The sequence below is a fragment of the Vicugna pacos genome, chromosome 5 (assembly GCF_048564905.1).
Source record: "Vicugna pacos chromosome 5, VicPac4, whole genome shotgun sequence".
Lineage (NCBI taxonomy): Eukaryota > Metazoa > Chordata > Mammalia > Artiodactyla > Camelidae > Vicugna > Vicugna pacos.
The window spans coordinates 94,909,996-94,932,486 of NC_132991.1; the positions used below are offsets into that span (position 1 = coordinate 94,909,996).

Here is a 22,491-nt window from a genome sequence, read left to right on the forward strand (position 1 = left end):
CAGGCGGTTTCTGTCTGCGCGCTGGTTTATTTATTTATTCGCATCAGATTGCTTTTTTTAAACTCTGGCTAACATGGGTAAGAAAGAGGACAGACAGACCTCGGTGGCTGGTTCTGGGGACAGCGGGGCTCCCGGGGGTCCTGGGAGCCGGAGATCAGGGGCCACCAAGAAGCAGGAGCCCCTGGCTCCATGTCAAGGGCGCTCACACTGTCAGGTCCAGGGCAGGGTGGGGCGCTGGTGCCTCGGCCACACACACTGGGGACTCACACGCCCTTCTTGGGGATGCCCGAGCCTGGGGAAGGCTCTAAGAAGCCGTGCAGCAAGTGACGGCTCGTTCACCTGGGACAGAGCCTGCCGGGCCCGTGCGAGAGCCCCTTCCCGCGTCGCCCTCTTCTGAGCACTGCACGTGTGGGGCTCCGACACGGAGGCGGAGCTGCACACGAGGGTCCGCGCCCCCTTTCCCGGCTCAGCCGCGTCCAGGTGCACAGGCCCCTGCCCACCTGCCAGGCACCAATCATCACGTGGGGCGGGCGGATTTCTTTCCACGAAGTCTTGAAGCTTCATCTTCAAAGCCGATGATCTAAAATACACTCACGAGCGGTTCAAGCCGCTTCCTGCGGAGCGTCTGCGCCAGGGCTCTTCTTTTCAGTGACCAAACCGCTATTTGCTTTAAATAGTTTCCAAATGTCCAAAGAACACTCTGTGCTTCGCCCACTCTCCACAGCATTAATAGTCAACTTCAGAGAGTGGCTTCTGTTCTAAGTAACAGCGCGCTGCTACTCGCTGACGTGGCCGGCCCGTGGGAACACGCTGGGCCAGTTACTGCAGCCGAAGAACCAGTTCAGAAAAGTCCAAGCGAGAGCTGGCGGTGCGGGCGGTGCGGGCGGGCGGGGGGTCCCGTAGCGCCTGGGCCGGCGGGGAGGCCGCACCCCTGGGGACCGAAGGGCGTTGGGCAAAACTACTCAGATGTTTTCTCCTCAAAATGCAGTAATTTGGGTTTGAGGCTAAGTAACCAGAGCCCAGAGGGGAGCTGCTCTGACCCTTCACGTGCTTTGAAGGGTCTCTGTGCTCAGTGCTCCTTCTGCAGGACCCCCAGGGCCAGGAGTTCCTGTGACATCCCACCCAGAGTGAGGGACAGACCCCCAGCCCTGCCACGAGACTGCGGGCTGCCACTGTCTCCAGACACCCGACAAGACTTTCCACTGCTTTGGGGCCTAAGTCCTCCGGCTGCTGGCCACCAGCTCCCCACGGACCAACCTGGGATGGTCGGGTTGGAGCCCTGAGTCCCCGAAGTATGAGGCTCCAACTCCAAGGAGAGTTGGGGCGACCCGCAATGCGGGAGCTGGGACCACAGGAAGGAGCAAGTGTCCCGCAGCTCCGCACAGCGGAGGCCGGGGGCAGGCGAGGACGGACGGTGAGGGGAGGCCCCTCACGGAGGCTCACGGGGCGCACGGGGGTGGCCACACTGTGGGCATGCCATGGGCCTTGGAAGCCACGGGGCCTGTGAGGGGCCGCCCCCGGGGCAGGGACCCGGCCAGGGGAGGGCTGGGAGGGCAATTCACCGACATCAAATCCTCAGTAAGGGGAAACTGGCATCAACGAGGAGCTGAGCAAAGTAGAAGCTTCTCTTACTGGGCTTGGGGAAGAAAGGAGAATGCCTGGAACGCCGTCACACACCCCAACGTCCGTTCAGGTGGCTCTCGGGAAGGGAGAAGCAGCTGTCCCTCCCGTCTCACCACTCGACCTGCGCCTTCCCGCCCACGCTCGGGCGCTGCGGCACCCCCGCTGCCCGACACCCCAGGGCTGGCCTCTGGCTCCGGAAGGAGACGCCGAGGCCCAGGAGGGCTGCACTGCTCCAGCGGCTCAGTCCCCGCTGAGCCCGGGCGGCCGAGCTGGCACTGGGGTTGAGTCTCCGCCCCCGATTAGGGGTAATCACAGAGAACACTGGCAGGTGGACAGTCCTTTCAGACAGCCTCCGGTTCACGCTTTCCACTGATTACTCCGACGGGCTGGCCTCTCGGCCCACCTGGGCTCGGGGAACTCTGCGCACCTCCGTGCTCCAGGGCATTTTTGTGCCGAGATGTGAAGGTGGCCGCTGGTCAGCCTACTGGGCTGGACCTGGACTTCGTGCCGGGGAGGGGCGGCGGGCCCAAGGCCCCAGGCCCGAGTTCTCATTTAGTTTTCATTTGCGAATTGTAAATCCTGCCCTGCACGGCAGGCTGCTGCAGGGCAGCGCGAATCCAAGCCTTTTCAAGTCTGGCCAAAAATTTGCCCCGAATTAAGAGATTGCAGCCTATTTACAACACAATATAGAGTAACTCGAGAAGGCTTGGTGGTGGTTTGAGTGAACGCCGTTTATTCTCTTTCTGACAGGGTAATTTTCAAAGCAGCGATTTTTCTAAGGACTCAGGAAGAAAACAATTTCGTTTCATTTTTGTAACAGAATCCAGACCCGGAGCCTCACCCTGCGATCTATAATTACGCGCACACCGGCCGCTGCGCGGTTCCGGCCGGGGTGGCTTTGTTGTCCCCGCGGTCCTCTGGCCTCCCTGTGACGGGAGCAGCACTTCCCAGGCTGGGAAGCTCCATGGCCAGAGACTGGCTGGGAGGGGACTGGTCTCGCCTCCACCCCTACCTCATCGGGGGACGGCAGGTGGGGGTGGCCCCTTCTCGATAAAGGAGAAGCCGGAGGTGGGGAACCTCCGCTGCAGAGATGGGGGAGGCCCGACTGGTTCAGCACCCCCATCACGGGCAGGGAAGCCCGAGGTAAGTAAAGACGCTGGTTCTCCTAAGTGTCCACCTGCCCAGGTCTGCTTGAGAGCTCCGGCTCTGAAGCAGCTCTGCCACCCCACGTGGCCCAGGAACACCGTGCCCCGCGGTCAGAGCTGCACCTGGGGCTTCGGGTTGGAGGTCAGATCTGAGATCAACACACACCCTGCTTGGTGATGGATTCACGACCTGTGTCGAGATGAGTGGACTACGGCTCTGCGGGTCGGACGGGGACGGCCCGCACACCAGATCCCGTTTCCCAAAGCGAGCCGTGGTGCCAGACGACCTTCCCGGAGGAAGGTGCCCCAGACCCGCCAGCAAAACGCTTACAGGCTCACAGGGCCTTTGAAGCCACATGTGTGAGCGGTGGGGCAGCCCCACCCCCAGACCCTGTTTATGGAAAACACCTGGCAGTAATGACCTGCTCTGCAGAAAGCAGGGCTGCGATTCTGTGACCACTGGGACCCTGGAACCACCAGGATGTGATTTACACATTAAAGAAAAACTTACCCCGACACCACCACAGGGCAGCCTGACAAACACCGATGTTAGGGAGCCTGCGGGGAGAAAGAGAGCCAAGGTCGGGCGGGCAGGGTCACTGGGCGCGCGGCCTGCAGGGAGCATGGTGCTGGTGGGGCCCACAGGCACTCTGGGGCTCGTGCAAGACACCCCGGGTGCCCGAGCGCCGAGGGGCAAAGGGCTCGGAGGCACCACTGCCTCACTGTGGGCTGCTGCCAGCGCAGCATCTGTGGGTCCAGCCCTCACATAGGACCGTGATTCTCCATGGCAATGGCCCACTCCTTAAGGGGCAGGGAGACCCCACGGGGGGCTCCTGCCTCCAGCCCACGCTCCTGCACCTCGCGTGGACCAACCTGAAAGGCAGCGTTCAGCGCCCCCCTGCCCCCGACACTGGCCCCAGCCGCCCTCCCCAGCTGTGAACAAGGGAGGGGCCTGGGGTTAAACATCGGAGCGAGCCCTTCACGTATGGAGGGGTCTTTCTGGAATGTGACTAACGGCAGCAGCCCCTCCCCACCTACAGGTGTTCCAAGTTCACTCGGTGGGGCACAGCTGAGACCACATGGCCCTGCAGCTGGCCACGCAGGAAGGCCTGCTGGGGCCCACGCTGCAGAAGCCAGCCCCCGACCAAGAGGCACAGGCCTGTCCCCCCCACCAGGACAGGGACTGTCTTCTTCCTCAGTGTGATCCCAGTGCTGGCTGAGGACTGGCCTAAAACCCACCTGTCCTGAGGGACCAGAGGGCCTTCCCCACAGCAGAGTGCGCAGCCCAGGCTTTAACTGGCTGCCGCCCCCAGCCCAGAGAGCCTCCCCGTTCAGCCAAGCTGCTCCCCGCCCGCCCTTACGCCTCCCTCCCACTGCGGCCCCTGGCCCTTTCATGGCAGATTCCACAGCCCAGCTCTGCACCCCACTTCCCCGGAGGGGCACAGCCACGCCCAGCGCAGGAAGGCTCACTGCTCCCACCGCCCTCTGCCGGGCCCGGGGCACCAGCTCCGCTGGGGACACTCGCGAGCTGCGCTCCTGGGGCCCCAGGAAGGAAGCAGGACGCGGTCACAGACCTGGTGCGCTCACGGGTCCAGCGTCCCCGGGGAGGTCTGTGCCCACCTTGTCCCGGCTCCAGGCCTGGACCACACTCTAGACCAGGCCCGGCCCTGCGCCTTCCGGTTGCTCTCAGAGGTGAGCTCTGCCCCCCACACGCAGTGCGGGGCAGCGACGCACAGCTGGCTGCCCCTCCCTGCCACCCCCAAGGTGCCTGGACAGTGTGTTCCACCTGGGCCTGCTTCTCCCTGCGCACCCCAGCCCGGCTCTGCTCCGGGTCACGTGTCGTCCCCTGCCCTGCCTGGATCTGTGGCTCTGACTCCGGTTCCTGCGCATTTTCAACATCAGTTAAGCTGCTGCTCGACAGAGCCACGTGGCCTCCAGCCCCTAACCCTGTGAGGCCAGGGCACGTCTGCTGGGCTCTTCCGTGTGCCCTGACTGCTGGCCCACAGCTGGGAGTAAGCAGGTCTGCAGGCGGGCGGGGGACCAGGCAGGCAGGGAAGTGACGACCAAGGAGAGCGGCTGCTGGGAGGGGCTGCTTGGCCTGCACTGGTCCTGCGGGGGTGGGGTGCCCCTCAGGGAGCCGACCGGAGGGCAGGATGGCCTAGGGGGCAGGACGGGGGCAGGAGAGGGGGTGCAGGTGCCAGGCCTCCTGCTGTCTTGTGACACATTCTCCTCACGGCCTGTTTAGCGACTGAGTCACGGAGAGCAGCACACGTCTCTCCTCCACGGGGCCGTCCCTGAAACCTGGGCGTGGCTCGAGGTGACCACAGGGCTCGGAAAGGCTTCATGACAGTTCCTGTCACATCAGCAACTGTTCCAACACGTGGGAACGTGATGCTGGGGACGTGGGGGCTTTCTCTCCAAGAATTCAAGCGTTCGTACAATGAACTCACGTGGATCGGTGTGTGTGTGTGCAAATACGAGCGAGAGGGCTCTGCTAAGACACTGGACTTCGGTTTTGGAAATTACAGACGGTAGTGTTTGCGTTAACGCCATAGATCATCTGCCTATTTTGAATTTGCTCATCATCCAGCAAGCAAAGGCCAAAATAATAAAAAAAAAAAGGTAGGGTAATGCACATTCAGACCCCGACCTGGCCAGAGCCCGGGGTGGCCCGGCGGCGTGCTGTCTGCGCGCCCGGCCTCCACCCGCCCCATTGAGCGCCTCCTGTGCTGGCCTCCGCGTTCCAGGGCCACCACTGCCTCGGCCGGGTCACAGAACGCTCAAGCCAAGAGAGGGGCCCTGACGCATTAAGGACCAGCCTCGCGTCCCCAGTCCCCACGGGCTGGGGGGTGCTGGCTTTCCTCTGGAGCAGCTATTGCTCCTCGGGCTGTTCTAGGAGCAAAGGGGTCCCGCGACCCTCCCGCTGAGCCCTGGCCCCGCCCTCCTAGGCCGCCAGGCCAGGCTCCTCTCCCAGGTCCCTGCCATCAGAAGACGAACCCTGACTTCCAGGAACATCCAAGGTGGGGACAGACCAGCCCCTCCGGTGTCTGCAGCCCACCTCAGCCCGGCTACGCGGCAACACCCACCACACCACCTACCCAGGCGTTTTTGCACCTGATTTAGAAACGCGTGGATTCAATTAAAAGAGGAAGGGAGATCCCACGGTACACGTTCGAACACCCAATTAGGGCAATGTGGCCAACGTCTGAGACAGTCACCACCCATCACTGCATCTGGAATGCAGCCACTGATGATCATGACCTCTCCCGGTTAGTACCACCACCGGAAGTTTAAAACCCAGTCTCAAGTGGAAGAAGGGATCTGAGTAAGTGTCCTCGTAGCCACAAGAACTGATTTTAAAGCACAAAGCTTGGAAAAAAAAAAAAAAGGAAACAGAATGGACACGAATCAGACACACGCTCACAGTACACGTTCTGCAGCAACACACTCGGCTGCAAACTAAACACCAACTACGCTCACACGGCCGCCTGTGGGGAGGAGTGGGTCTGAGACGATGGGAAAACATTTCAACAAAGAAACCACAAACAGTAGAGGGGGCTTCAACGGACGGTAATGCTGGATGAGCTGCAGAGGGTCCCATGAGGCGAAGGTCGTGGCTCAGCAGGCGGGAAAGCCACCTCCTGCTCACCCAGCGCTTACTCTTCCCCAGGAACCCGTGCCCTGGCGTCTCTCATCTCATCGCCTATCTTAAACCTCACCCACCTCCTGGAGGCGGACGCCCTGCCTCCGCCCCGGGCAGGGTAAGGGTCCTCCCATCTCTGCGTCCCTACCCTCTGCTTCTCGAGTCCGGGAGTCGGGGTGCTGATCTTGGTGGGCTGACGGACACTGGCCCTTTGAGGATGGACATGGAGCACCAGGGTGGGCTGGGCAGGCCCTCCCAGTTGCAAAGGAAAAGGTGGGTGGGCCATGAGGCTGCACAGTGCACTCGGGGACCCCCCTCTGACTCTGGACACCCAGCGATGGTTGAGGGGGTTACCGGCCTGTGGGCGGCAGTGCCAGTGCCATCATGGGACCCATGGGCAGCCTCTCTGGGAGGGGAGAACATTCCATGCACCAGGCTCCACCCTGGAAGGAGCCGCGTCTGCTGGAGGGTCCTGGAGGGACCTGGGGCTCAGCCCCCACGCCTTGCTGCAGACTCCGCACTTGGCCCCGTTCAGCTCCTCCCTCCGAGGCTGCTGACCCTCTCCCCGTCCACACTGTCCTGGTCCTTGAAGGCTCCTTTCCAAAAAGTTCTGCCTGGCCTTGGGCTGGACCCTCTCCCCTGGGCCCCCCGCTGGCGCTGTCTCATTTCTCGACATTTCTGTGGGATCCAAGCCTCTTCCTCTGGGCTCCCCCAGTGCCCCCTGTCCTCTGGGAGCCCTGGGCCCCTTCTTGGGAGCCAGCCAGCTTAGACCACCCTGCCCCTCCTGAGACCTGCTCCATGACTTGGGGTGCAGGGCCTGGGCTCCGTGAATACCCCTCCCAGCTCAGAGGACATGGATGTGTTTTGGGGGCCTGAGGGGAGGACGTCACACATACTGAAGAGCCTGCCTCATGAGCACTCCTTCACGGGGGGCGAGCACCCCACGCGGCCCCTCCACAGGGAACGGGGCTGCTCCCCTGTGGGCCAAGCTGCACATGCCCTTCGCTTCCGAGGCTGCGTCCCAAGCACGTAGGCCCCGCTTAGAAAGCCACACTGAGGAGCGAGCAGAAACGTGCCGTGCGCAGCCAGGACAAAGGGCCTCGGCGGCAGCAGCCCCAGGACAGGGCAGGCCGCGGGGAGCCTCTGGGTCGCACCCTGGCACCCACTTCCTGGGTTCCAGGTGTGTCTTGGGGAACAGGGCTCACGGTCGCGGAGCGCCGCACGCCCACTTTACAGGTGAGAGGCGCGTGGCTTGGCGAGGCTGCTGTGCTGGTGGGACGTCAGCCTGGGGCTGCCAGGGCCCACCTGCCCGCGCAAAGCAAGAGTCTTCAGCAACCGGAGCCGGTCAAGAGCTGGGGCGTGAGACCGACGTCTGGTGACTTGAAGGCCCGGATCCAGCTGTACCTGATGCCCCGGGGGATCTTCTCAGTTATCTGAGCCAATAAATTTCATTTTCTCTCTCTCTCTCTCTCTCTCAAAAAAAGTGGGCACTGGGGCTCAGGAAGCAGAACGACTGGCCCCCTCAAGGTCAGAGCCCACATCTCCTCACAGCCCCGCCAGCCCATGCTCTCCGAGGGCTCAGGGCCTACAGAGCGCCCAGCACAGAGGACACACTCCCTGAGTGCGTGAGCCAACAAATGAACGCCCGTGTGAGTGCGTGAGCGAAGGAGAAGATGAACGCGCACGAGGGAGAGGGCCGCGCTGCAGCCGGGTCCCCAGGAAGGGAACTCCTGCCCGGTGCAGGGCCGGGGCAGGGCCGGCGCAGAGCTGGCCTCTCCAGCCTCAGCCACCGAGACGTGGGGAAACGGCACACAGCACGCCCCTTCCCCTGCCCCGCCCGGGACCCCAGCGTTCTGATCCCAGACTCCTGCTCTGCCGCTCTGGCTCTGCCTGGGGGCAGGGGTGGGGGAGCTCCTGGGGGCTCTCTCCGCAGGGGGCAAAGGCGGGGGTGGGGAAGGAAGCCCATGGGTGGCGACTTTCTGGGTTCGAGGTGGCTGGGAAGCTGGGGTGGAAGTTACCCAGACTGAGTGGGTGGGTCTGTGCCCAGGACCCAGGGCGCCCCTCCCACCCACCAGGACCCACCTGCCTCTGCTGAAGACCCCCTTATGGGGAGACTCCCCCCACACCCTCTGCCAGAGCCGAAGCCCCTGGCCCCGGGGGCGGCTGAGGCCACCTCGTTCACAGCGAGTACTTTCAAGGCTGCCTCTGGCCGATCCCCTAACACTGAAGTGTGGCCCCAGGCCGACCCCAGGCCACTGCAGGCGAGGGTCGGGGGGCCCTGGGCCAGCTCCAGTGTCCAAACTCCACTTTTCAGACTCTGCAAAACCAGTGGTTCTCAGCCCGTTTTCCTCCCAGCACACCCGACACAAAGCAAGAAATCAACTGCCCTGTAAAGGCGGAGGGAGCGACCTTCCCCTCCAGCCCCTCACCTGAGAGCCTGGCCTGGCACCACGGAGAAGAGCCATCCCTGCCCGGCCGTCCGCGCAGAGCCGGGGGCGACACTCGGCTGCGTGGCCAGGGGCCCGAGGGCAGGACGGCGGGGCCTTGGGCGAGGGCAGGGCTGGAAGCAGCCTCGGCGGTAAAGGTAAAGAAGGCCTTGAAATACCTAGAAGTTTCTTACTGTCCAGTTTCTGCCTGTTGAGGGGGTTCGTGCCGTAGAGCAGGGCGTGCGCCTCCGAATGCACCGTCTGCAGCTCCTCCAGGGTGGCCTTCCGACCGCGGATGCACTGCGGGGACAGAGGGGAGAGGGCGCTCAGGTCACCCGGGTGTCTGCTGGGCTCAGACTCAGCACAAACCAGTACCCCAGGGGAAAGGAGGTTCTACATGAGCACAAAGTCGTGCGGTTATTGCTAAGTAAAAGGCAACATCACCCAACACGGTGTCTTTAAAATACTTAAAAATGTTTTAAAGGATTTACGCTTTAATGATAACATAGAAAAACGTTTTAAAAAAGATAATTCCAGCCTTCAACGCTTTAACCTTCACTGTCACACAGGTGACTTGGCACCAAATTACTGCTTTGCTTTCCAACTGGCGGGGTCTGCTCTTAAAAAAAGAAAGGAGCTGCCTAGGGTGGTGGGGCTGCCACTTAATTCCCAGGAAGGGGAGCCAAGCCCGACCCCGCGAGCATCGCTGAGCGTCAGGAAAAGCAGCCTTCCTGGGAGCGGGGCTGAGGGACAGCCTGCAGCACGCCTCTCCCCCTACCAGCTGGCCGTTCCCCACACCAGCGGGCCTCTCCCCCCACCAGCGGGCCCTTCCCACCATCAGTAGGTCCGTCTGCATTTTTCTTCGGTTTGGAAATTCCTCAAATCCAGACCCCTTGGCTGTTCTCAGATTTTCCCCAGAAACTGACATGAACATCACTACTCTTGAGTTGAGCTACATTTACTTAACCTTTTAGAATGAGGCTGGTTTGTAAAGCGCGATTTGAGCTGACATTGTGCACTGAGGGGCGATCTGGGGGTCAGAGTGATGCAGGAAGAGCCAGTGTGACCCCGGAGGGCCAGGGGACACGAGGGCTCACAGGGCCAGCTGGTGTTCCCGGGCACAGAGTTAGAGGCAGGCCAGGAGCTGCACTCGCTCCGGAAACCTCGGGGAGGCTCCCAGCAGACGCCTGCACGTGCAGGGGTGAAGGGAGAGGGTGCTGGAGGCAGGCGGCCTGGCCTCCCAGCGTGGAGACAGCCACGAGGCTGCAGAAAGGCTCTCCCACCCCCTGCCACCCTCCCCACTGCTCTGGGTAGGGGACCGGCTGGGGGAGCTCTGTGGGGTGGACTCCCTGCCCCGCCTGGAGGAGGATGCATCCAGGATGTGTCCGCTGGGGCAATGCTGCCCCCCAGTGGTGCAGACTCGCCGGATCCTGGAGCCAGTGCCCACCACTCTAGCCCTCACCAACTTCAGGGTCCCTGTCCTCCCCAGAGGGCCTTCAGGATGGGATTCTGGACCCAGGTTCCTGCTTTCCCCTCCAAAACTCATGCATCACAATAAAACTGGAAAAGAAATGAGGCCATGTGAGACAGACTGCCCTCAACTCCTAAATACTCTGGCTTCGCAAGGAGGTGGGGCTGGACCCAGGGAGTGGGATTCTGACCAGGCCCCCCACACCCCCAGCGATGTGCCGCTCCGGCCCTGGCCCAGGTGGTGCTGGGCTGTGAAGGATAGACGTGGTTGGGTCTCTAGGTTTCCAGGGTCACTCTGCAGGGCAGCACCGCCCTGTGCCCAACCCTGGCTTTGAGGGTTCCCAGGGTAGGGGGACAGCAGGTCCCCACTTGGTGGGCACGTGGGGGCTGGGCATTGATGGGGGACACAGCTAGGGAATGGCTTCCCAGGGAAATGACCAGGAGCAGAAGCATGTGAGATAGGGTGCAGGATGGGGTGCAGGAGAGGCGGTGCAGGAGAGGGGGTGTAGGACAGGGGGTGCAGGACAGAGGCGGGCCTTCCCACAGGTGGGACATGGGCTTTTGGGAAAACAGCTTTGGTCTTCTCCCAGAGGGTAGGCCTGTGCACCTGCAGGTGCCCCGTGTCCCCCCAGGAAGTCACACACTGCAACCCTGGTGCCCTGGGGCCGGCTTACCTCGCATTTGCCGCGCAGGCCGGTCTCCTGCAGCCGGGACCAGATGCTCTGGATCCTCCCGGCGTGCTCCGGGTGGCTGTTGGTGTTGCCGCAGGCGCACTGGTGCTTCAGCATCAGCGTGTCGTACACCAGGCCTGGCGCGGGGGGGCAGAGGCGGGCGGCGGTCAGGCGGGTGGGCGGGGTCCCGGCCGCTGGCCCACCCACCGCGGGAGGTGAGCCGCTGCTCCCCACGTGGTCTGAGCCTGGACGCTAGAGGGGAGGAGAGCTGAGCGGCCGTGCTCTGAGGGGCAGTGGGACGAGCAAGGCGCGGAAGGCCCCCTGCGCCGCGGGCTCAGCTCTCTTGCTGTAAGCTGCGTGGCGACGTCCCGGGGCTGTGCTGGCCCAGGAACGAGTGATCTGGCCCCAGATCAAGCCTGCCTGCCAGGGCGCCTCGTTGCTGAGGAGCTCGTCCTGTGGACGGGCTGAGATCGGTCTGAGGTTCTTGGGGCTCAGAAGACAAACCTCGTTCCTGCCCTCAGAAGCCTGCAGAGCAGCTGGATGGGTGCGCAGAGCACACTGACACGCTGACACCAGTGCGTTTAAAGTCACCCTAGAGAAGGCTGTAACCTGGGACCAGGAACTTGCACCAACCACAGGAGTTTGCACTTTCCACCCGGGCTGGAGCTGAAGGCCGTGAAGGCCTGATGGTGCCCAGCACAGAGCCGGCCCTCAGGGCACCCAGAACAAGGTCACTCTCGGGAGGGACGCCCAGGAAGCCTGGGAACCAGCCCGGGATCTGCTGCAGGGAGATGGTGGCGCTCCAGGCTGGTGGAAGTGACCGACGTCACTCTGAAGAGGCGTGGGGGGCGGGGGAAGCCACCTGTCTGGAGACGAGGGCGGGCAGGGCCAGGAGGTCTGCTGCCGCTCCGCTCCCTCCTGGTGCACCTCCCGGGGGGAGGGTCAGCCCCAGGGACGTCTGCCAGGAGGGGCGGCCTGCTCCCCTGCCCCAGCGCTGTGCAGACACCTCGCTCGCGGGTCTCCCGGGGGTGGGACGAGGGTAGGTCGCTGGGCGAAAGGGCGCCCTCGCAGGCAGGACAGCCGAGAGGGGGCACCTGTCACTGGCGCCTGTTTTTTAAGAAGTGAAAATGAGAACAAACCAAGAAAGTCCATCAACAGAGAGGGGCCACCAGCCGGCACTCTGGGTGATGTCATGCTGGCCCGTGGGGACCCCCGAGCGCCCGGGAGGCGCCTGACGTGGGAGCCTTTCCACTGTGGTCCCGGGCCCGGGGTCGGTCACCTGAGCTGTGCCTTCTAAGAAGGAGCTCACCTCAGCCAACAGCCAAGGACTTAAGACTTAAAAAGCGTCGCCCGCTGATTCTGTTTGGGGCACTTTGCAGTTTTCTGGATTTCTTTTCTGAAAAGCCACCATTTGACTTCTGGAGCATGACTATGAGCCTTTTCTCTGAGCGTGAACAGTGTCCTTTTAGACCTGCCAAGGGGAACGCAGCCACTTCACTCCGCACGTTGCAGCGCGCGGGACGCAGGGCGTTTTACCAGGGCTGTCTGAGGAGGGATGGATGGCCTGGTCCACGTAAGTTTGTCTTACTACGTTGTTGAGAAGAAACACCAGGTGAGTGAGACAGGCGCCGTGGGAGGAGCTCCCCAGGCCGCCCTCAGGTCCAGGGCTTGGGGGGCACCGCCCGGGGGCAGCTCTGGGGTCAGAGCCTCAGACCCTGGTGGACGCCTCGCTCAGCCACACTTCTGTCCTGACTCGTGGTGAGTGCCCCCCAGGCAGAAACCGAGAGTCCTGCCAGCAGACGGCCCCCCACCGGGTTGGGGGTGCGGGGCGGATGAACCAGGGCCCTGGCAGTGGCGGGGGACACTCGGTGCAGAAGCCAGTGCCCGAGCACGGTTCTCACTCGCCGTGCACCTGCGCACGTATGCCGGGGGAACCCGGGCCACACGGGCAAGGCCAAGGGGGCTAAGCCAAGGGGGGAGCGGGGTGATCAAGCGCAAGTGCCCCCCCGGCCCCTCGCCCTCTGGCCCGCACAGGCCCCAAGGGGGTGCTGCCCCCGCCCTCCTCACCTGTGGTGAAACGCGGCTTGCTGGGGGGCTCCTGCACAGACATGGGGAAGGTGGCGGACGCAGGGGAGGACTGTGCCCGGGACAGAGGCCGGTGGCCGCCGAACGACACGGGGATGCCGGCGGCCTCCATGGACGCCTGGTAGTTCCTCAGCTGGTGGATCCGCTGCTGCTCCAGCAGGAGGGCTTGCTGGGGGGGAAACAGGCCACTTCTGTCGCTGCAAGGCGCTCTGCCTCCCGGCGCAAGGGCGACATCTGTCCCCTTCCTGCAGTCACCCACCCACCCCTCCGCTTGCCCCTGCGCAGACCCCCTCCCTGTGCTGGAGGGGTGGCAGGCGAGCCAGGGAGACTCGGCCCTGCTGACGAGACTGGAAGTTCCCGAGAGACCCTGACAAGCCAGGTCAGAGATGACAGGGTGGCCTGACCCCGCCTGGGGGCCGCAAGGGGGCCCTGAGGGGGTGGCACACGTGGAGGCGGGTGTGGCAGCCACAGGAAAGGGCTGCCCAGGAGGGGCTGGGAGGTGTGAAGGACGGGAGGGACTCAGCTGGCTTGGCCGCCCTGCAGATGCCAGGGTACAGCCGCCCTCCTGGCAGGGCCTGCTGCCACCTGGCGGTGCCCAGGGTGCCCGGTCTGCACGCCCGGACTCGGTGAGAGAGCACGTGATTGTGGGAGATGCCGCCTCTCCTCCGTCCCCACTCCTCCCCGTCCCGGTCTCAGGTCCTCACGCGAGGACAGAAAGGGTGGCTGAGGCAGAGGAGAGGCACGGGGCCGGAGGGGTGTGGGTGCTCCCCTCTGAGGAGTCAGGACCCAGAGGGGCAATCCCCAGGGCCCCACTTCAGCCAAAATAACCAGAATAAAATGGACTGAGTTAAACACACACTTTACATAAAACTCTTTTTCACAGAAATCAGGTTTCACATGGAGAACTGGCTTCTGTGAGAGACTGCAGGGCCTAAACCTGAGGCAGGAGCCTGAAAACCAAGGGGCCTCGGCCCGAAGGCGAAGCCACCCGGAGCACCTGGAGCTGGGGATGCAGGGCCCCACAGCCAAAGCTGGACGGGGCTCACCACCCGTCCTCTCCACTGCACTCTGAGCCGGTGGAGAAACACGCAGGGAAGCTCCACGAGGGGCTGTGGGGCAGACGGGAGAGGGCCTGGGACCCAGGCTCTCAGGGAGGTGGGAGGCAGGTCTGTGGAGCCTGGGTCCCAGGGATGCAGACCTGACGGGAGTCCCCTGGGAGGCAGGCAGGAGAGGTGGGGTCCTGGAGGTGCCCTGCCAGGGGGTGGCTCTGTCTGCGGGGAGCAGGGGCTTCCTCCCAGGGCGGGTGGGAAGGAGGGAGGGGCAGGACACCCCACTGCACAGGCCCAGGTGCCAGAGACAGCGAGCTCCTGGGCGACCCTAAGCTCCAGCCCTGCCCTCATTCCTACCAGGCAACGCTGTCACTTGGGAAGACCCCTGTCCCCTGTGCGATGAGCAGGCCCTCGACCAGGGTTGTCGCTGGGCTGCAACCACAGGGGAGGAGAGCGCCTCGGCCGGCTCCCGGTGCCCCCGGTGCCCCCGCTGCCTTTAGGACGTGGAGCGGAAGAGCCAGGGACAGGGCAGCCTGGGGAGGCCCTGCAGGGAGTCAGGGGCAGGTGGCCGCACCCGGCACCCCCCCCCGCCTCTGCTGACGGAGCTCCCGAAGGCTCACACAGAAAAGAGCCCTCTGTAGACACACGCGGCCTGCAGGAAGCGGTGACGCCTCGTGTTTCAAATCTGCTGACTGCCGCCTGTGCCACCGAGGTCCCCTGACAAGGAGCTGTGCTTGCGATTCTCCAAAGGACACAGAAACCAAGGGCTCTTGATGACTGTCTCAGCCTGGTTTTCCTGGGTACGTGCTGACCCCTTTACCACTGATGAGACGCTAGCCCTAAAGGCTGATCAAAATGTCTTCCAATCTCACATCAGCGTGAGTTCTCGTTACATAAGGGACCGGTGTCCTTCATGAACTTTCGAGGCCCCACCACCGGCCTGGGAGCGAAGCCCCGTCTCGGGTCCCGCCACCTGACGGCCCGCCAGGCATGGAGAGAGTCCGCATGATGGCAAGACAGCGACTTCCTCGTGCTGCCTCCTCCCAGCTTCCCCTAAGCGCCGGTTCCAGTGCCCTTTGTGGAGCAGTGGCTGAGCGCTAATAATATGGCCTGAGGAATCAGCCAGGCCGCCTTCTGAATGAGAAACAGGAAAAGCATTGCAGGGCCAGCCGCCTGCATTGCCCCACCCCGCAGTGCAGAAGCCGGGGCGGGCCCGACGGCTGCCACAGAGAGGCCTCCAGAGAAGGCAGCGCTAATCCCATGCTGCACACAAGGGTCACCTGCCTGTTTTCACTGCAGGTGCTGCTGGGAGGTGGACAAGCAGCAGGGGTCCCGCCGGGGCTGTCAGAGTGGAGGAGGGGCTTGGGGGGCAGCCGGCACGAGGTCCAGCAGGGAGGAGCGGGCGAGCCAGGGCCTCGCACCCCAGGCGTCCAGCGCCACTGATGGATGACTCGACTAGATACCAGATTCCACGCCCCGCTTGTCAGGAACAAGCCAGCCCCCAGGGCACTCGGGCTTCTAACCCGGGGTTGCTGGCCCGTGAATCCTGGTGTCCTGCTGACCTGGCAGCTTTACTTTTCACTGTATGTCAACAACGCAGTCGTTCGGCGGATTTATCCATCAGTCTCTTGTGAGTTTGTCGGCTCACACCAGTGCCCAGGAGCCATACCGCTCCGGGCGCCTGGGCCACGCTGCCTCCCTGGGTCTGTAAAGCTGCTCACTAGGTCGTCTTGGCCCTAAAGGTCCTGGCATCAGACACTGAGCAGATGCTGCCTGCCTTTTTGATTAATTAATAAATCAGGGTCTCTTCTCTACCTTTATGCTGAATCCACCAACACTTGAATTTGTGTTAATCTACAGCCTACAGACCTGACGGAAACCATCCGCAGGGAGTTTAGGGTCTGTGTTTAGCTGGAACGCAGGTGCATAAACACAGGCAGTGGGCAGGGGCCGGGTCTCCAGGTACGACAGCTGTGAGACAGACGTCTCCCTGCACCTGCCTCCCACATCACAGGGGAGATGGACGAGGACCTGGGCAGGCAGGAGGAGGGCGGACGCCCTTCCGTCTCCTCCGAGGTCACTGCCGGAGCCCCGCCCACCCGCCTGCCCCTGCCCCTCGCCCCCCCCAACCCGTGCCCGCCAGCCCCGCCCCCTCCGCGGGGTCACCTGTCTGAAGAGCAGCTCCTGCTCGGTGGGCTGCCGCTGGCCCGGCTCCGCCTCCCGGGGGGGCTCCGCCTCCTCGTCGTCACTCTCGAGGGGCTCCTGCTTCACCTGCACCCCGGCCAGCGCGAGCGCCTCCTTCTGCCCCGAGAGCCGGTCCAGGAAGGGCTCCTCCAGGAGGGCCTGGTGTTCCCGCAGCTCCTCCTCCGTCTCCTCAGGGTGGCTCTCGGGCTGCCGGGCCGGCTCGCTTGGCTTGGGGATAATCTGCAACACAGAGGTAACGGATGGAGCTGGTGTGAGCCGGGCGAGGGAGGTGACGCGACAGGAGAAGGCACGTCACAAAGCCTCATCTCAGACACAGAGGGACCAGTCACCCAGGGACGCGCTCATCCTGGGCCGAGGCCCCTTCTACTCACCCACACCGCGTGGGTGCCGGGCGCTGTCCGTGGTGCTGAGGAGGCACACCGCCCAGCATTTGGCGCGTGCTATCAGGCACCTGTGTGCCAAGCAGAGCGAAGCACAATGCGAGTCACGGGCGTCACCCCTCGGCTGCACCTGGGCGTGAAGGGGGAGGCTGACAGCACCCTCCTTCCTTCACGGCCATGGCCTCTGGGAGAAACACCGCCTGTCTCTCCTCCACCTGCCACCCCACCAGAAACTCACATCCTGGCACTCGCTGCCAAGTCCGGGCTGTGTGATGAGCTTGCTGCCAGCACTCCACGGGGGACAGCCGGCCTCTCCGGCCCTCTGCGGCCCCTCAGCCCGCTCACTCCTCAGTCCCCAGTCTGCCCGGGGCCTGCTGCCCAGCACACTGAGCTCTTTGGCAACCGGATCCCTTCTCTGCTGAAGGCTCCACATGCTGGTGACCCCCAAACGCAGGTGCGCAGCCCAGACCGCCCTCATTTCTAGACCCATCACCCAATGGCCTGCTGGACATCCGGGCTCGATGTGGATGCCCGGGGCACCGGCACGCACGACCCGATACTGAACTCAGCACAGCTTCTTGCAAACCTCTCCTTTCTCTCAGACTCCTTCCCAGCGAGTGAACCACTCTCCTGCCCCTGCTAAGCTGCAGCCTGAGCTCCCACTGACCCTCCCCACTCCGTGCCTGCCCAGCACTGCCAGTCTCAAGCATCTCTGGAGTGCGTGGTCCCCCTGACCTCGGGCTCCTGCTCGTCCCCCATCAGGCAGCCTGGTCTGTGGGCTGCTTCCTACTTCATTTTGGGAGAGACAAGAATGAGGGTTTAAGGGCTGATGTGAGCCCCAGAGGTTTCCATCTCTGCTCCACAGCACTCTCTCCCACGTGGTGGGGCGCGGCCACCAGCCCGGGCACACTGCTCTCTCCTTCTGGGGCCCTGGCCTCTCGGGTCAGCTTGGGTGGGAGTGTCCCCTCCTCTTCCCTGCAGCTTCACTCCCTCAGGGATCCCAGAGGCACCAGCCTCATTCCCCCAGCCTGTCCTGGTGGGGCCTGGCTGGGCGGGGGTGGATGGGAGCTCCGGGCCGTCCGAGGGAAGGAGAGGGGTTTGGAGGTGACGAAGGCCTGGGAGGAGCGTGCAGACTGGGAACGCGGAAGAGCCTGCACACGGGGCCAACGTCCCAGGCCTCCTCTCCTGCCTCCCTGGCTTCCTTGGAAACTGAGGGCATCTGAGCAGAGCCCTCAGACCCCACCAGAGGAGTCAGGACACTCTGGGCTCCCAGGAGAGAGCCCAGCTCTGCTGAAGGGCTCCTGGACGCCTGGAATGCGCCCACCCCACCGTCGGGAGAAGCTCTGGGCAGGGGCTGGGGTAGCTTGGCTGCTGCCAGCCCCCCTCAGGCCCCGAGGCGGGTGTCTGGGAGGGTTGTCACTACAGCAGTGGAGGCGTCGCACGCAGCAGCCTCCCTGTGAAGACGCAGACGCTCATCCTATGTGCGCCAGGGTCCCCGCTCAGCAGTGCCACCGGTGCCTGCACGGCCGGACTCTCCCCCTGCTTCCCACGGGCTGGGCTGTGCACTGGGCCCTCGGCAGAGCCACCGTCTGGGGTGAGGCTCGTCTGCCAGTGGAAACGTTGGCAGCGAAACTGGACAAACGAACCAGCTCTTCGTCTGGCAGGACCTTTGGGAATCTTACGAGTCCCCTTCTCTCAGCTGAGTAAGAACGAATGCAACTCCGTGTTTGGAACAACAAATTCCTAAAAGCCAGGCTGGAGTCCAGGGCCAAAGCCAAACCAGCGAGCAGGTCAGGACATCAGGGTGACTGGATGCGCTCACCGTCAGGCCAGCCGGAAGCGAGCCCCAGCTTTCACACTCAGAATTGAGGACGTCGCATTAAAGGGAACCTGCCCAGCTCCAAGGGATGCGCTCCCACCCGCGGCTCCAGAGGACCGAGCCGGTGCATGGCGTCTGGCCGCGGCCGCAGGCGCTGCTGTCACAGCAGAGCGCTGGACTCCAGGCTGCAGGGAGCCCTCAGATACCCTCTTTCGACAGAAAAACGCACTTCTGCCTCTGCACGTCTCCCCCTTTTCACAAACGGCCCTTTGATGGTAACGCATTCTCCAGAAAGTTCCCTCACTCAGCAAAGCCTTACTAAGCACCACTGCACTCAAGACAAAAACACAAACTTCGAAGGTCACACCCAGCTGGAGGGCAGGGCTGGTCACTCCCAGCACGGGAAGGAGAGGTGAACAGAGCCAGCTCCTGGGCCCACCTGCTCCCCCGCAGACTTTTCTCAGCCAAATGGGGCAGCTGTCTGGAACGTGGACTTCAGGGGAAGTCCGGCGGCCACGTGGAGCTACTGGGAATGTAACTGGGCCGGCCAACCTCCCTAAGGGTGACACCACTGGAGCAGCAGACTGCGCCAGGGATGACGGTGAGCTTGGGGCCCGCCGGCCAGACAAGCAGAGCTGGACGGTACCAGACATGGTCGTCAGCTCCCGAGTGCCCGGGAGAGCAGAGCGTGAACACGACTCAGCTGCCACTGGCTGCCGCGAGTCAGTCACGGAGCAGAGTCCAGAGAGACCAGCCCGCTTCCACGTCATTCTGCTGAAGAACGTGCCACATACGAACACGTGTTCCCCGTCCTCCTAAAACCTCCTACCCCCTCGCTCAGATAACGATGTGATCAACTAGGAAGCCAGCTGGCATCAGGAAGGTGCTGTGACATGCCTTTGACACTCGGGGTGAGCAGACTTGGTGGCGCCCGTTCCGCCCACAGGGGGCAGGTGCCCTTCGGGTCCGGAGGCAGGGGCGGCGGGGGGGATGTGTTCAGCAGCCCTGTCTCTGATCCTGCCCTGTGCTGTCTGGTGGGGGAGCCCGTGGGCCAAGGGGCTCTGGGACGGGGTGGCCAGCCTGCTTCCCAGGGCCTGGTGGGCAGCAGAGGCCTGGGCTTGGCCTGCCGTGAGCATACGGTCTGGGGTAGCCGGTCACTCAGGAGCGGGGCACTGTCCCACAGACATACTTGGGGACTGGGAACACGTGGGGGCCGACAGCAGCTACAGCAGCTACCATCTCTGGGGAATGCGCCCCAGGCAGCCCACTGTCCTGGGAAGCAGGAAATCGAAGCCTGAAGACCTGGTGGGGGCTGGGCTGGGCTTGGTGGTGGAGCAGCCCCGGGAAGGTACACTGTCATTTCAGCAAGTGGCACCGACAAAAACACACCATGCCAGGCATGGGTCCACCAGTGAACGAGGCAGGGTCCCACTCTGGGGCTGACGTCCCAGCGGGGGAACCCAACGTGAAGGTGAGATTGGGGGGGGCACAGGGACAGAGGAGGACATGGTAGGAGGACAGCGCGGGACAGCGGTTCTTGGGGGGGGGGGGTCAGGGCCATCCAGAGGTGACAGTCTGGCCGAGACGCGAAGGAGCAGAGCCCAGGGAGTGAGGGTGAGGGACACGCCTTCTTTAAAGTTAGTGTCCTTACCTGCGACCGACCGGATGGGGTGGGATGAGGGCTGGGGGGAGGGAACTGCACGTCATGCACAGGGACTGGGTGAGAGTGAGGAGGGCTGGCGGAGCCCAGCCAGGATGGTGACACGCGGTGCCTCAGACCTTGAGGGGGCGGCTCCCTCCGCACCAGCCACCTCACGCCTCTGGGCACCTAGATGTGGGCTCCTTCCAGGTTCCTAACCACCCCCTGCCCTGCCATGCCCCTTCTGTCCCTCAGGAAGCAGACAGAAGCCTACCCGTGTCTGACAAGCAGAGGACGGATGACCAGGGTCCACCTGAAAAGGGGGAAGGACCAGGCAGGCCTTCCCGGGGGGAGACATGTCCAGAGCCAAGTCCTGCCGCCCCCTACCCGCCAGAGACCTCACGTTTCCTTCAGAAAATCAGCAGAGCTGCCTTCTGTCACCGCACCCTCTCCTTTTGTTGACAGCTGTACGCAGATGTAATTCGCACATCATGAAAGTCACGCTTTCAAATTGTACCATACCGCCGTGCCACCACCACCAGACTCCACCTCAGAGCATTTCAGCGCCTCAAGGGGAAGCATGGTAGCCCCAGCTGTGGGCAACCACCGACCTCCTTTCTGTCTCTGAACCTGCCTGTTCTGGACGCTTCATCTACGTGGAATCCACACGAAGTGTTTATTTAGTTTTTGTGGCTGAATAGTGTCCCATTGCACGGACGTGCCACGGGCTGTTTGCCACCCGCCGTCTGCCGGGCACTTGGGCTGCCCCACCGTCCCCTGTCGTGAGCTGCACTGGGGCGAGCCTTCGTGAGATGGCCGCCGTGCCCTCCGCTCTCCGGGGCAGACACTGGGACCGGAGTTGCTGGGCGGCGTGCTGACCGTGTCGGACCGCTTTGCAACGTGGTCATCTCATTCTCTGATTAGAGAGGCTCTGCTTTAAACGCCGGCCTCTAAGAAACGTGATTCAGGATCGCCATTTCCCTGCTTTCACACCCAGCAGGGCAACACTAACCTTTCCACTACCTCCTGTTGAGAGTGGGCCGTGTGAGCGGCGTCCCAGACCTTGGAGGGACATGGACCCCAGGGCTCGCCTGGGCATAAACCCCTCCTGACGCGGTCACTCCAACGGCAGGCAGAGTGCAAGTGACAGGGGCTTGGAAAGTGTCCTCTGGGGGCTCTGTGCCGTCATAAAGGGGAGTTTGCTTAAGAAGAGTAATGTCCTTAAGAAACTCAAGAACACAGGGCCGAGCGAGCCGCGCACATCCCCCAGGGACACAGACGGCGCACACACCCAACACGTTCCAGCTGCCCCCCACTGCTGAGCAGGGCCTGTGCCGCTCGCCTGGCTCGCCCTGAGCCCACGTACACAGCTTCCTGGCCCTGCCGTGCGCTGCGGCCAGGGTCCCCCCCCGCCCCGTCTCCTGCCCCCCTCTAGGACAGAGGGGGCCGTCGCGCCCGCAGACCCACCTTGCTCACGTGCAGCTGCTGCTGCTGGAACTGCTGCTTGTGCTTCTCCAGGAATTGCTGGTGCTGCTGCTGGACCACCAGGTGCTGCAGGCCAGGGGCGTTCTGGGGCAGGGGTGCCGACTGGGTGCGCCCCAGCGGGCGGTGCGGCCGCAGCTTGTGCACAGACGGGGACACGCGCTCCGCCCCCACCAGGGGCTGTGCGTGCAGGGGCAGCGCGCCCAGGCCTGAAAGACACCAGCCTGAAGATAACACGGAGGAAAAGGCGGCAGAGGGAGGAGGGGAAGAGGGGAGGCAGGGAGGGCTGCTGAGTGGCTGGCGGACCACGAGACTGCCCCCGCCGGCCGGCACCGATCCCTGCGGCCCGCCGGCCTTGCTCCAGGCGTGCTGATGCCCCGAGCTCGGCTCGGGTGCAGAGACGCTCACTCGGAGGCCACTGTCTCCCGACAGCCAGGCCCACGCTGCAAACGGGATCCAAGCCTCCAAGCGGGGCCCTGGCCCGGGAAGGCGTGGCTCTGAGCAGCGCTGCGGGCAGGCAGGCTGGCCAGGGCCCGGCTGAGGAAGGCGGCCCCGGCTCTGGAGGACCCGCAGGCGAGCTCTGCCCTGACCTCCAAGGAAACTGTCTGGTGAAGAAGGAACCTGTCCTCACGAGTCAAACCATTTCCAGGGTCTCTTAAAGCCTCGGTTTTACACATCAAGAGGGCATTAACACTTTAACAAATCCTGATGCACATGGTCAAAGCCTCTGCACAAGTTTATGGAGAAGTTTTGCCAACATACACACCCACCTGCTGCACACGAGCACGGCGGCTTCGCTGGACCTGGACAGAGTGTCCGTATTGACAGGGGACAATGCCCTTGCTGTGAACCTG

The 22,491-nt window shown here is 63.4% G+C and overlaps 1 protein-coding gene across 5 annotated transcripts in view; it reads right to left on the bottom strand.

Annotated features, from left to right (window-relative positions):
• Positions 1-22,491, bottom strand: part of HDAC4 (histone deacetylase 4) — a 268,241-nt gene that overhangs the window by 33,902 nt on the left and 211,848 nt on the right. For 4 of the 5 annotated variants that reach the window (XM_072961972.1, XM_072961971.1, XM_072961974.1 and 1 more), the window contains 6 exons: positions 21,623-21,846; positions 16,279-16,536; positions 13,046-13,232; positions 10,982-11,115; positions 9,017-9,137; positions 3,280-3,326 (listed from right to left, as the gene is read on the bottom strand). In XM_072961972.1, coding sequence (XP_072818073.1) covers positions 3,280-3,326; positions 9,017-9,137; positions 10,982-11,115; positions 13,046-13,232; positions 16,279-16,536; positions 21,623-21,846 — 971 coding nt within the window. The remainder of the gene's footprint in view (positions 1-3,279; positions 3,327-9,016; positions 9,138-10,981; positions 11,116-13,045; positions 13,233-16,278; positions 16,537-21,622; positions 21,847-22,491) is intronic. The other variant, XM_072961973.1, reaches the window with a different exon arrangement.